The sequence below is a fragment of the Amphibalanus amphitrite genome, unplaced genomic scaffold (assembly GCF_019059575.1).
Source record: "Amphibalanus amphitrite isolate SeventyFive unplaced genomic scaffold, NRLGWU_Aamphi_draft 000550F_arrow, whole genome shotgun sequence".
Lineage (NCBI taxonomy): Eukaryota > Metazoa > Arthropoda > Thecostraca > Balanomorpha > Balanidae > Amphibalanus > Amphibalanus amphitrite.
Genome location: NW_024882044.1, coordinates 341579 through 355764, shown reverse-complemented (window position 1 = coordinate 355764; position 14186 = coordinate 341579). Strand labels below are relative to the sequence as shown.

At 53.9% G+C, this 14186-nt stretch overlaps 1 protein-coding gene and 1 long non-coding RNA gene across 2 annotated transcripts in view; one reads left to right on the top strand and one right to left on the bottom strand.

The window, feature by feature from the left end:
• The window catches only part of LOC122393717 (protein amalgam-like), a 58864-nt gene that overhangs the window by 12492 nt on the left and 32186 nt on the right, over nt 1-14186 (bottom strand). The window contains exons 4-5 of the mRNA XM_043389974.1: nt 7877-8086; nt 7030-7151 (exon numbers count right to left, since the gene is read on the bottom strand). Of these exons, the coding sequence (XP_043245909.1) occupies nt 7030-7151; nt 7877-8086 (332 nt within the window). The remainder of the gene's footprint in view (nt 1-7029; nt 7152-7876; nt 8087-14186) is intronic.
• On the top strand, nt 9768-10725 carry LOC122393724. Its single transcript, XR_006258741.1, has 3 exons — nt 9768-9991; nt 10123-10274; nt 10508-10725. It is a non-coding gene; the product is annotated as an uncharacterized LOC122393724 (long non-coding RNA).

Sequence of the window (14186 nt, the reverse complement as noted above, 5' to 3'; positions counted from 1 at the left end):
AGGTCACGAATGGTATCTAACAGTTTTTCGCAAATAACTTTTGATAGAGGCATGCTAGAGCGATGAAAACGCCTTTGATGTGTTCAGCTCGACGATACGGATCGACTGATATGCAACATGACCCTTTCCGGTCAGGTCATGACCTTGACCTGAGGTCAAATTTTCAAGTTGACCTTTCAAGGTCAAGTTATAGTTCATTCGATGCGTCTTGACGAGAGGAACACGATGCCGGTAAAAGTAAGCTCGTACAAGGCTTGGGTCAAAAGTTATTGCATAAAAACTGTTTCCGAAAAAATCGGCTATTTTTGCAGTTTTTGCCCCCTGCAGGCAAAACCGTTGACGATAGGTCAAATCTGAGAGAATTATTCAGAAAGGGCGTTAATAGGGCTATCGAATGCGTTTTTCCGCGGGGCTGTAGCTCTATTGGTTCCCGAGTAATGCGTTGGCTTCCTGGAAATTGTCGACATTCGACCTGAAAATCGGCGAAATTTTGCCTTCAATGACCTCTGGTGACCTGACCTTTGACCTGACCAAAAAAGTGACCGAAGTGATTTCGTCATTATTTTTGGCGCTCTTTCGAACGCCGCCTTCCGCGTTTCGCTACGTGGCCCAGGAGCCGAGTTAGAAGGGGGGGTGTTCAAACACCCCCCCCAGCAGGGCGTGGAAATCCAGGACCCCCAGCCGGGCGCGGGTTAAATCCACCATCTGAACGAGCACACATCCTTCCAGTGCCTTCGAGTGATCCCTTCCCAAATGCAGACATTTGCTGAAGTGAAGAAATCGCATCCACATTTCCTTCTCAGCAAGAGTCTGTCAATCACCCGTGGAAGATGAGTTTTCTGGATTCATGGCAGAGTGCGCTGCTGCCAGCGCTTGGTGATGGTCCGCTATAGTTTATGCTGAACTGGAAATTAACGACTTGTGATTGGGTCGTTTTCAGCCGGCTGGCAGCGAGGCAGTGAACCGACTCGGAGGCAGTGAGGCAGCTGGCTCGGCCGGACGTCAGTGAGGCAGTGCGGGCGGCAGTTCGACCGACAGTGAGACATGGAGACACTGAGACAGCGCGGCAGCTCGGCAGTTTTGCCGTCCGCGAGGCAGTCGGACCATCAGGCCGTCAGACAGCCGGGCAGTCGGGGCGGCTCGGGCAGCGGCCCGGCCGTGCCGAGGGCGCCATCATCATCCGCCCACGGACGCCGCCAGATAGCCATCGTCAAATGGAGCGGCCACAGGCGGATCGGCACTGACGACGGCCAGCGCTCAGACGCCAGAGCCGCAGCTAACTCACTCAGAAAGGAATCGGACCGATTCGGACCGACTGCCGACGATCTGATTCATCCTCAAATAGAACCGACTTGGCACAGAGCCACATGGGTGACAGGGGGGGGGGGTGTTTGAACAGAGTGCGCGCCGGGTTGAGCGCTATACAGGCGAACCCCGGCCGCTCCGCGGTTTTTTAGCATTTGAGCGGGAAAAATTTCGGTGTGATTGGAATCATGTGTTCTCAGTGTTCTACTACTTGCCCTGCATCTGCATTGACGTCACCAGACCTGTGAGTGAACTGATCTGGATATTATTCATTGCTTAAAATTTTTGGTACCCGTCACCCGTGCTGCTGTCGTGAAGCCACCAGAAAATTCATCGTAGAGACGCAATCATTGTCAGTTGAAGATTGATGCATTTTTGAAAGACGCATCCAACGGTGTTATTTTTATGCGTCTATCTGCTCTCGCTTGCAAGAAAATCGCCAATATCTGCAGGACTATTTCCTTTCCGACGCGGATGCTTTCAACGACTTCTCCGCCCTCTGCCAACCGTCCTCGGTTGTCATGGCGACCAACCCCTACCGGGACCGGCCGGCGCCTGGGACGCCGGTAGCCGGCTAAACGAACAATGCCGGCCGACCCTTCCCCCCTGCCCCGGCGGCCCGCTCGGCGCGGCCGCCGCGCGGGTTGGCGCGCTCGGCGTGCGAGGGGACATGGGAGCAGCGGACAGCTGACTGCTCCCGGCACTGGGGCCCCGAACGGGTCTCGCCGTGTAGAGTGCCAAACACCGGCCAGCGACCACCGACGGGACGATCACACTGCTGAATCTGCCAGACGTGCATACGACCGGGCACATCTGATGGCGGTGCGTGACCGACTAAGCAACAACACCACTCGTGAAGTAGCCGAGACTATCCGGCGCAGTCTTCCCGCGTATCTCATCCGCTGTCTTAATCGATCACGCCCCCTCAGCCCTGCGGAAGCGGCATGTGGACCCCGCCCCGCATCGAGGACTCTCTAGTCCAGCCGGCCGACCGACCCGCCCAAATTGCTGATCGGCGCCCTAAATATTCAAAGTATCAAACCCAAACTTCAAGAGCTGACCTGCGAACTCGCTCGTCGCAACTACGACGTAATGGTGCTTTCCGAGACCTGGCTACGTCCGTCTACCCCGAAACGCCTCCTGGTCATTCCGGGCTACTCGCTCAGTCGTGTGGACCGCCCAGATGGCAGCGGTTATGGCGGCGTAGCCATCATCACTAAAAACAGTTTGACGTCAATGACACTGAAGATCCCCGGCAGCGGGAGCTCCGAAAGCAAGCTGGAGTCGCAGTGGGCGCTGCTGAAGCTGGACAAGGGCCAACAGATAATCATCTGCTCCCTTTATCGGCCACCCCGACACTCTGAGGCTGCCCTGCTCGCCGACTTCACGGACCTCGAGGCCCAGCTGCAGCGGGTCCTCATCGATTACCCCAGAGTTCCGTTCGTTCTCTGCGGGGACCTCAACTGTGACCTATTGAAGGGGCCGAGTTTCCGCGCGTCTCAACATCTGATCAGCTTCTTATCGAATTATTCTTTAGATCAACTAGTAACAAATCCAACTTTTACCTCCGGCTCTCTATTGGATGTATGTATTGTTAACAAACGCGAACTTGTGTGTGACACCAGCGTTAATTATTGTCACTTCAGTCCCCATAAAATCATCGACGTGATTATCAATGTGCCGAAAGTGCGTCAAAAGCCCGCCGTTATCTCATCTCGCTCTTTTAAGCGCCTAAATCATCCTGCACTGTATCACGACTTACTCGATGTCGACTGGGATTATGTTTTCTCTGCCGAAACTGTCAGTGACAAGTGGCATGCTTTCTTGTCGTTCTTCGTACCTGTTTTTGATGCCCATGCCCCAATCAAGCGTGTGTCTATCCGTAACCCGACCGCTCCTCCCGTCTCCGCCGCCACCCGTAACCTCATGTCTCAACGTCGCGCTGCGCTTCGCCATCTAGGCCGCAACTCGAGCGAATACAGAGACCTAAACCGCTCAGTCCGGGCGGCAGTGCGTCGAGACAGGCGAATAGAGATACGGAGGGAAATTGGGGAGCGGGGCCCCAACAAAGTTTGGCAGTGCATCAGGTCAGTGGTAGCCGCGAAGAAGGACGGCCCAGACGTCCAGCCCGATCTATCTGCCGATGATTTAAATTCATTTTTTGTATCTGTCGGTCCTCGTGTCGCTGACGAGATCCGAGCCCAAAACACTCCCACCGATTTGGATGTGCGTCTCACCCGTGTCGGCGCATGCAGTTTTCAACTTCGTGAGATAACACTGGGGGAGCTCGAGCGGATTATTTTCAGCATGCGTAACTCGAGTGCCTGCGGCTCCGATAACGTCTGTGTCCGCATGCTGAAATTCGGATTCCCCGCTATTGGTGGTGTCATCCTGCATATTATCAATACCTGCTTAATCCAATCTGACAACCCCGATTCATGGAAACATTCCATAGTTCACCCTCTGTTCAAGTCTGGTAACCCTTCAGACCCCGCAAACTTCCGACCCATTTCCCTAGTTCCTGTAATCATGAAAGTAGTTGAACGCATTGTCCATCAGCAGCTCTACGCCTACCTCTCCCATAATCACCTTCTGGCATCCTCCCAGCACGGCTTCCGCCCCCGGCACTCCACGGAAACCGCGTTGCTGTCTGTCACTGAACACATCCTGGCCGCCACTGATAGGGGGGATTTGTCAATGCTATGCCTTCTCGATCTCAGTAAATGTTTCGACGTGATTGACCACGATCTTCTGATGCAAAAACTGATGTTACACGGCATTGAAATTTCCTGGTTCGCCGCCTATCTACATGGACACACTCAGAGCGTGTCTTTGAAAGATGTATCCGGACGTAGAGTGCTGTCTAGGCCTCTTTCTAATGCCATGGGTGTCTTCCAGGGCTCTGCGTTAGGGCCGCTTCTTTTCACCATTTTCTCTAACAACTTATCGCTATACGCGGGCGACGCAAAAGTGTTTCAGTATGCCGATGACACTCAAGTATTGGTTAGCGGTCCAGCTCGGGACCTCGAAGTTCTCATCTCGCGCATGGAGGACTCGCTCGCGTCTCTCAACGACTGGTTTTGCGCTAACGCCCTCAAAGTGAACGCAAGTAAAACACAGCTTATTGTATTTGGCACTCGTCAAAATCTTCGTAAATTACCAGACTTTAGAGTACCATTCCGCAACGCAGCGTTGCAACCGTGCGCACAAGTCGGAAACCTTGGCGTCACTTTTGACAGCACTATGTCATGGGACGCACACGTCTCTGAACTCTGCCGCCGGTGTACGGGACTGTTGATTGGTCTTTCACATGCGCGCCACTGTCTCCCAGATGGCATCATTCGAACGCTCGTGACGGCACTCGTTGTATCGCGTATCCAGTACTGCCTTTCAGTTTATGGTAATGGGTCCCAAAAAAATTTCGATCGACTCCAAAAAATTCTTAACTTCGCCGCTAGAGTTATTTTCGGCCGCCGTAAATTTGACCATGTCTCCGACCTGCGAACAAAACTCGGGTGGTTGTCCCCGCGCGGTATGTCCGATTTCCACACCCTTGTCATCGCACACAAGGTCATACAGCGCCGTGAACCTGAGCAACTAGCAGCCCTATTCGTCGCTAATAGCGCTATCCGCGAGAGACCATCCAGGCAAGATCACTTCTTCCATCTTCCCCGTCCACGGCTGGAAACGGGCAAGCGGCGGTTTGGCTATCGAGCTGCAGCTCTGCTGAACAGCCTGCCACCTCACCTGTCGCAGCTGCCTCCCGCCCGCTTCGCCCGCGCTGTTAAAGCCGCAATCGTGGACGATGAATCAGCACATCGTCGCTGACCAATAGGATAGGGGTGGGTAAAAGCGATGAGGCTGTCCTGAGAGTGTTTTGTCCTTGTTTTGACGTGAGTGAATGTGCAACTGTTTTGAATGATTAGATTAGCAACCGCGGATACGGATTCTGAGCAGTAATCGCCACGCACTTTGTATGTGGATCGCTCTTAAATGTAAATACAAATACAATACAATACAGACAGCCAGTGGAGGTGTCGCCCTGATCCATCCGGTAAAGTATTTCGTATAGTATCTCTCGCTCCGCTCGAGTCTCTCAGCATCATGTCGGGCTTCCGATAATGGTATCAGGCTGTTAAAAACTCATATTGCTCTGCAGAGTCACGTTATTGCACTACTTATTGTCGTTTATTTATAGCAAGCAGAGCGATTTAATGTCAGCACGACCCCGGACAACATAATATCAATCTCGCCGTGTTGCTATACCATTTTGGAGTGAAGACAATCACTTAAGTGCAGCATGGTCTGTTGTCTACCTCCCTATAATGGTTCTTGTCTACCTCCCTATAATGGTTCTTGCTTTATACGACGTTCAATACCAGAATTTCCGCGGTATAGCGCCGCAGTTCTCCGTCAAACATCAGATTGGCAGCACAAAAAGCCTTTTGCAGCACAATTTGTCGACCCTAGGGACGACGGTGCTCCCGCTTCCTTCCCAAAGGCCGCCGCCATAGTCACATATGCGGTCGCGCCGAGGCAATCTCAATTTGTCGTGTTCCGGCTAGCGGAGGCCGCAGTTCCGGGACATGGGCCGATGCCCAGCCCGCGGGACGGCCGGGAGACTGCGCCCGGGGGACACCCTGTCCGCCAGAAGGATCTGTTCAAAGCCGATCAGAGGCGCGCTCTGCCGCGGAGGCGGCGGCGGCGGCGACCATCCCCGATAGACCAGTCGTTATGGACTCTAGTTCTCCGGTTAGAGACCAGGCAAGCCTGCCGCAAAGCCGCGCCAGAAAGGTTAGACCCGATCAGAGGGGCGTAATTCTTCCGTGGTGACAGCCCAACTCGTTACTTCATGGTGTAACTACCCGGCAGGGATGGTACTGTGTCGGTTGGGGACATTTCCTACCCGCAGGCCTGGTTTCCCGAACTACACATCGCTTTAGTCACGATGGGGACTGCTTGAGTGGCATTACACAACAACAGCTGGTGACCGTTGAAAGTTGCAACGTAATTAGTGGAAGTAATGCAACCCAATGACCTGACATGCAACCTAATTAGCGAGACTAATTTGCGCAACATCACTTTGTCATCTAGCAATGTTCGCTGAATTGCGAATCGTACTGATCAACGATCATACACTTTACAGCAGCCCGCGAGTTTTTCTTTGATGAACTAATGCGTTTAACCTTGCCTATATGATCGATTCTCGGCTGCCACAATTATTCCTAGAAACGATTTTGGGCATTTCTTTTAGCCAGCGCCGAGGCAGAGCTGGAAAAATCCCATGTTATTCCGCGATCTGAGGCACGCAGGCCGTTTACCTTAGGGCCGCCTTATAGGGGGCCGCCATTTGAATGGAAACATTGCTTAGTTAAAAAATTGCACGCATTTTCCCACACTGTGCTCATAAGGTCATCCATGTCATGGAAGGTTGCGAGCGTTTCTCAGTAGGTAATCATTTTTGATACAAGCGAGTGTAAGATCGATGACGAGCTTTGGATATGTATTATTCAAGGTTAAACAATTCAGATCCGAGATCGACTAACAAAAGCAACAAAATTTATCAAATCAGCCAACTACTAGGCACATAGTTTACGTTACTTGAACAAAGTTCTAAGGCTAACATTTTAAAGGCAGCTCGTATCGTGTGAACTAACTCACACGAGGTTACCGTTCTGCGTTGAAACGGCATAGTTTCATCTCTCTGCCGGAGACGACACCCACCTTTTTTCTCCACTTGACGCGCGGTTTGGGGTTTCCGGTGGCGTGGCACTCGAGCGTGGCGTTCTGGCCCTGTTCGGCGATCACCAGACCGCTCTCGGGCACGGTGTGCAGAGTAGGACCATCTGCGGCGCAATATACCGGCCCGTTAGACACAGAGGTCACGACATCACGCCAAAGGTTACGGCACACCGCGCAGATCGGACGTAGCGCACCGCACGGCAGTGCTGCTCACCGCACACACTGCGCTGTCTAAACATAACACACAATACAAGCCATCTATGTATACCCGAAATTGCGCTATTTTTTTTAGTATATTTGAAAATTAGCAGGATGTGTAACTTCTACGTTGCTCTAGGCTCCAGTGAAGAAGCAGTGGAAATTGGAATATTGTATGATACGGAACACATAATGCACTCGTTTACTGCTCTACTGGCTTTATTGTATGCTCATTGTATACGCATAAGATATATTACATGGCTGTGCTCTCACCGCTTATACTGCTCTGACAACATGATCTATCCACATCCCACATCCCTCAATCCATGGCCCACAAACGTTCAATCCGCCACCCGCCCGTGTTATACGGAGTGGGTAGACTGTGCCGCTTGACACCTCAGTCTAGCGGCACAGTCTACCGGTACCAGGCGGCTGCTGCCAGTGCTGAGCCGCGTTGCTAAGAGAACTTGCGCGGTGGAAAGGGTCCCGGTAAATACATATTTGATTCTATACCTGACTGTAAGGGACACAAAACGTAATCGCATGCTAGGTACTCTACGTAATAACAATTCCTGTCACTGAGCGAGGAATATATCACATGCTACAACACGGTGCCAGGCTTCATACTTACAATGCACGTCAAGTGTCTGCGTCTGTTCTAAATCCCGGTCGTTGAGCGCTACGGTGCACGTATACACGCCAGCATCCGAGGGTGTGGCCCGGCTGATCTGCAGGTTAAATCCGTCTACCAGACGAAGTCGACTCCTCTCCTGCTCCGCAAACACCTGGCTCTTCACGGTCAGAATCTGACGCTGCTTCTTCCACATGACCATTCGTGCTCCTGCCGGAGGAAGCGCACAGAGTCGTCAAGTTTTAACATCTGAAGTCCCATGCTGGAATAGTCCGTCCATCACCACTGCTCGTAGGCTTTGTCACTTCTGAGCTTTTTGAGATCTGGTTCTAGCCTGCGCTCAATGGAGGGCGTTGATTGATTCTTGTGACGATGACCCGCAACCAATGATAAATGTTCGCGATAAATGTCGGGTGAGGTTAGTTTTCTGACCCACTGTCGCTGGTCGTGGCTTACTAGGTTCGATTTTAATTATGCTGTGCATGAATTGCATTTACGGATTTAACCAACGGACTGCCGAGACCAGGACCTGCGCAACAAGCTCTGCCGAGCCTGTGTTTTGATCTCGGAAATCCACCCACTCCAACCATTCGAACTGAAATTATTCGCGCTGTCTGAGCACCATCGTTATTGGTTATGAGCTAGTTCCGAGGAGTGGAACAGATGCCGATGCTGATATGGTTCGATTGCTGTCTCATTTACTGTTTTGCTGTGGTGCCGTTACCACCAGCGTAAGAATGCAGTTGTGAGAACCGGAGGGATGTGTAAGTACCGATCACCTGTTGGAGGGCGGTATTGGAGGGCAGTGTCGGAGTACGGGGTCGGAGGGTCCTATCAGAGGGCCGGGTCGGAGGGCCGTGTCGGAGGGCCGTGTCGGAGGGCCGGGTCGGAGGGCCGGGTCGGAGGGCCGTGTCGGAGGGCCGGGTCGGAGGGCCGTGTCGGAGGGCCCTATCAGAGGGCCGGGTCGGAGGGCCCTATCAGAGGGCCGTGTCGGAGGGCCGGGTCGGAGGGCCGGGTCGGAGGGCCGTATGGGTGAGCCGTATCGAAGGGCCTCGTCAGAGGGCCGGGTCGGAGGGCCAGGTCGGAGGGCCGTATGGGTGAGCCGTGTCGGAGGGCCGTATGGGTGAGCCGTGTCGGAGGGCCGGGTCGGAGGGCCGGGTCGGAGGGCCCTATCAGAGGGCCGTGTCGGAGGGCCGTATGGGTGAGCCGTGTCGGAGGGCCTCGTCAGAGGGATGTCGGAGAGTGTCGGTCCGTGACCGCGGGACAGACAGCCGGCGGTCGGCTGCTCTCCTGTCGGCTGACATGTAAATGTGAACGGTGACGGCGCCGTCGGACTGACGATCAATAGCGCTCACCCGACCGGGCAACTTATGCCAGCGCGGCGCGGCCGCGGGAGCCGCACTGCTGAGGTGTGAGAGGAGGCCGGCAGGAATTTTAAACGGATCGTCCCGCAACTGATGGATGGGAACCTTGACGGCCAAGTTACGGCCGGAGAACGGGCCATTAAATCCGGGAGATATATCAATGATACCGTCCATCAATCGGTGACAAAGCTGAAAGGATGCTAGAACAACTCTCCAGACACTTTTTTCTAATTTATGTGCTGTTGTAAATCGTTCAGCAGCTTTCCAATAGACCCATGAAAAACATGGCAGTTCAAGCGTACGTCCTTTCGCTCATTCTTTTTTTTTAAAGCTGGTGCGGTCACGGCACGACGACGAAATATGAGTTCATTCACATCAACGGTCATTTTGGGATTGAGATAATCTAAAATCAACGACCGAGGCGGGAAAGTCGTCTCAACGCGAACATTGACCTGGTGGACGGAAATATGCATTTTGAATTCGATTTTCGACGCACCGTCCAATAAAAGGCATATCCATGTGTTAATGGCGCCCGCGGTCCGCATTGAATCCCTCACCCTTCCTTTGATGCCACACGTCAGCAGCTCTAGCTGAGTCGGACTTGCACCTCTAGCTGAGTCGGGCGAGTGCCGATGTGGCAGCTGGCCGCGGTCACGTGACCGAGCGTGACCCTTGTGCAGGCCGAGTAGAGGGCGTTGTTTTGTGCCCAGTGTGCTGAGGGGCGGACGTGTGAGCTGGAGCTGCGCGAACTGTAAGTGGATTTTGTATTTGAATTATACTTTGTTCTTTCTTGATATTGCTATAAACATGCTGATCGATTCATTAACGTAATATAGCTGGTTGTTCGAGTTTGATTTATGTATACGTGTTTACTTTCGCTAGGCAGAGTGAGCACCGCGGAGTCGGGCTGCTCGTGAGTCCGGGGATGTTTGGCGGCCGAGCTGTGGCTGTGGGTTCCCCCGTGACTGACCGTGTGGACGGAGCGATCTTCGTGACAAGATCGACTCGTTGAGCGCCGGAGACGTGAACAGCCGGTATGTTTAACGTTGTGTCTGAATTACTGTACGAAGTTGCCCGAATTGTTAAGTGTTAATTAATCGAGTAAATGATAGCGCTAATAGTAATTTTGGTTATAGAATTGCAGCAATATTTATTTCATGTAATGTTCAATGCACGGCTCACAATATGTCGTTTTGTTCGGACATGTCGGTTGTGGACGTGATTGTGTACTGACCGGTGCATTGTCTGTGTGTTTGTGTCCGGGCAGTAACGGACAGTTTCGGACTGCCTCGAGAGCTGCAGACGAATAGAGGTCCAGTTGACGGCACAGCGTGTTTGACTACGAGGGCGCTCGGTTTGGCCCACGGCTGAGGCCGTGGCGGCTACAGTTACGGCTGAGTCTTCATCGGCCACGCCCGTCTGCGTCCGTCGGCTTCTCTGCTGCGCTGCGGTTGAGGACGCCAGCCCGCGGCCGAGTGAGACTGATCTCCGCTCGTGGGTGAGTGATTCTGGCATCGTGCCAGGTCGGGAGGACGATAGACGCCGGGTGGCCTGTCGCCTCTGGTGACTGTGCGCGGTGGCCACAAGCAGTAGCCCGAGGCCACAGTGGTTGGTGCCCGGGGCTACAGGTGATTGTGCTTCACTTGTGTCTCGGGGCGCCAGTGAATAGGGGTCGGTCAGCTCCGCCGTGAGCAGTTGGGCTGTTGATAAGCGATGGACGCCGGGTTTGGGGTGGTGTGTATTGTGTGTGCACTATGCTAGTAATATCGTTAGTGTTTAAGTAGTAGTATTAGTGTTTAAGGTGTGTGTTTATTTATTTGTGATTGCACAGGTTGTGTTATGCGGAGTAGGTGTTTAAAATAGCTGATGTGGCTTAATCCTGGATCCTTGTTCGTAATTCTCCTCATCTTTTTGTCCTCTGCATTCACAATGGCACCTACCAGGGAAGATTTGAACAGGCTAAAACTGACCGAGTTACAGAGAGAGCTAGAGTCTAGGGGACTTGATATCACAGGTAAGAAGAACGAGTTAGTGGATAGGCTGTTTGAGGCACTGATAGAATCAGAGACGCCTCCTCCAGCGCAGAAGGAAAGTCCTCAAATGCCCCTTGTGGCACCCGAGTCGGGATCTGCGGTTCCTGATGCTTCCCTACTCTTAGCTCGTTTAAGAATTATCCAGGAGAGACAGCTGGTTGAGCAGGAGAGGATTTCAGTTAGGGCAAAGGCGGAGCAGGATGATTCGAGGCTTCAGGCTCGATCGGAGCAGTTACAGATAGAGTTGCAACTTGCTGAAGTGGGTCACTATGACGAAGCTGCCCTTGAGCCCCTGAGGGTCTCTACAGCTAGTCCGGCTCCGCAGTCAGAGTCCGCGAGTGCACTGTCCTCGCAGGTGAGGCGTGCTCTGCTCCCTCCCACGGAGCTACGTCCATTCACAGGCAACGTGGAAGATTTTCGTTTATTTATGAGCGCCTTCGAGGCTCGTGTTGCCAGTAAGACTGATGATCAGGAGGAACTTTTATTTTATTTGGAACAGTTCACTAGCGGGAAACCGAACCAGCTGGTGAGGAGCTGTCTTCACCTGGGTGCTGCTGGATTCGTTGAGGCCAAGCAGTTACTCGAGACGCGGTACGGTAACACAATATGTTTAGTTGACTCATACGTTGAGAAGGTAAAGGGGTGGTCTCGGATCCTACCCGGAGATGTGGAATCATTGGACAAGTTTGTTCTGTTTCTGACGGAGGTAAAGAACGCCGTATCTGGCGTAGCTTTGAGTGAATTCGAACATCCATCCACTCTCCGCCTGATAGTTTCTAAAGTTCCTCCTCACCTGCAGGATCGGTGGCTTAGAGAAGTAGACCGCCTATGCCAGGAGGGGCGCGCTGTCAGGTTTTCCGATTTAGTTAAGTTTTTGGCCGCTGAGGTTCGGGTCAAGAAGAATCCGCTTTTTGGCCTTCGTTCTGCCAATGCTGACCGCCGGCCGGAGGCTCCTGGTGGACCTCGGAGGCACACGGTCAATGCGGCGCACGTGACAGCGCCGGGGACTCAGCCGGGGACTCAGCGCTGCGTGTACTGTGGCGGTCCCCACAGTGTGGGGGACTGTGAGGTGCTGAGGATGAGGCCGTGGGTCGAGCGGCGAAAGGTCTTTATGCAGCATAAGTTATGTTTTGGGTGCCTAAAAGTGGGGCACCAGGTTCGGTCCTGCCGGCGGCCGCTGGTCTGCGGCGTCTGTGGCGGGCTCCATCCCTCTGTCATGCATGGTGAACCGGGCGGGGGACCGGCACCACCTTGGGTTTCAGGCTCTCGGCCGGGTCAGTGGCATCGGCCGCCGAGTCCTCGCGGTAGTACGTCTCAGAGGATGCAGCATGGTGACATGATTCCGCCCGGCGGAGTCGGGACAGCGGTGGTTCCGCACCGCGGCGGCGCGGGTCCGCCCATGAGTGCGCCGGTGGCGCCGCCTGCTGGTGCGGCGGTGGCGACACCTGTTGGTACGGCGATGGCGCAGTCCGCCGCGGCGGCGGGGTCTGCATCGCGCGGTGGATCCGCAGGCGCTGTTGTAAGTGCAAGCCTTGGACTGCAGGGTGCAGGTCGCACGGCCCTCCCTGTAGTTGCGGTGCGGCTTCGTGCTCCAACAGGCAAAGTGATCGTGACGAATGGGTTTTTTGATCAAGGGTCGTCGGGAAGCTTCCTGACTGAGCGGCTCGCAGAGCGTTTGGGAGTGCAAACTGAGCGCACGACCATCTCTATCGAGACCGTGGGTAACGATAGGAGGAGCATGTCCACCTCGATAGCTCCAGGGTTAGAAGTAAGCGCTCTAAACGGCGGTGAGTTCCACCCTCTACCGCCACTATTGACTATTGACGCGCTTCCGGTCACCCAGGCCGACCGATGTCAGGGAAGTGAGCTAAAGGCTGCGTCCCACCTGGACGGTGTAGAGCTTCACGAGCTGGATGTACCGGTGGAAGTTCTGATCGGTTCTAACTGTGCCGAACTGATTGTGGCGAGAGAGGTTCGTTCTCCTCCCCAGGGCGAGACTGGTCTGTGTGCTGTGCGAAGTGTACTGGGCTGGTATGTGATGGGACCGGTCCGGGAAGCCACCGGTTCGGGAGAGAGGTTCACGGTGAACTTTCTGAGGGTGCAGGAGATGTCTGTTTCTGACCATGACGCTGAGGATAGTTTGTACAGGAAGATGTATGATGATGACTTCAAGGATTTGTCTGACGATCGTGAGCGCTTCTCTGTGGAAGCTCACATTGATGGCTCAGAGGTGGCCGAGTGGGCGCACGTGCCATCCAAGTTGAACCCCGCCGATGTAGGTTCTCGTGGCTGTTATCCTTCAGGCCTGGGACCTGAATTTTTGGATGGTGATGCTGGTGACTGGCCCTCAGACCCAGCGGTTCACGCTGAGATCCCTCCGATTGAGGTGAAGTCCGCTCCAGTGATAGTGGCTCTGGTGTCTGCCGGCACCGGACAGAAGGGTCCAACGGACGCTCTAATCAGTCATTTTTCGTCCTTTGACAGACTCAAACAGGCGGTGTCATGGTATCGGAGGTTCTTCTGTGTCATCCGGAATGGTTCATTTCGGAGGTGGTGTATGACCCGCCGAAGGGGGCTTCGGCGGCGTGACCACGTTGGCGAGACCTCTCTGGTTGTGTCCGACCTGCATGAGGCGGAGCGTGCGATCTTGCGGCACGTCCAGCGGGAACTCCCCGAATTTCCCGGTAGAGACTGTGACGATGGTCCAACTGAAGTGAGTTCGAGTAGTCCTCTGAGAAAGTTACGGCCGACCATGCAGAGTGGTCTGCTGGTGGTTGGTGGTAGGCTGTCTCGATCCGATTGTGTCTCTGAGAGTGAGAAACACCCGGTGATTCTCCCCCGGGATAGTCACGTGACACGATTGGTGATCAGAGAGGCTCACCAGAGAGTCGGTCACGGGGGGAGAGACCACAC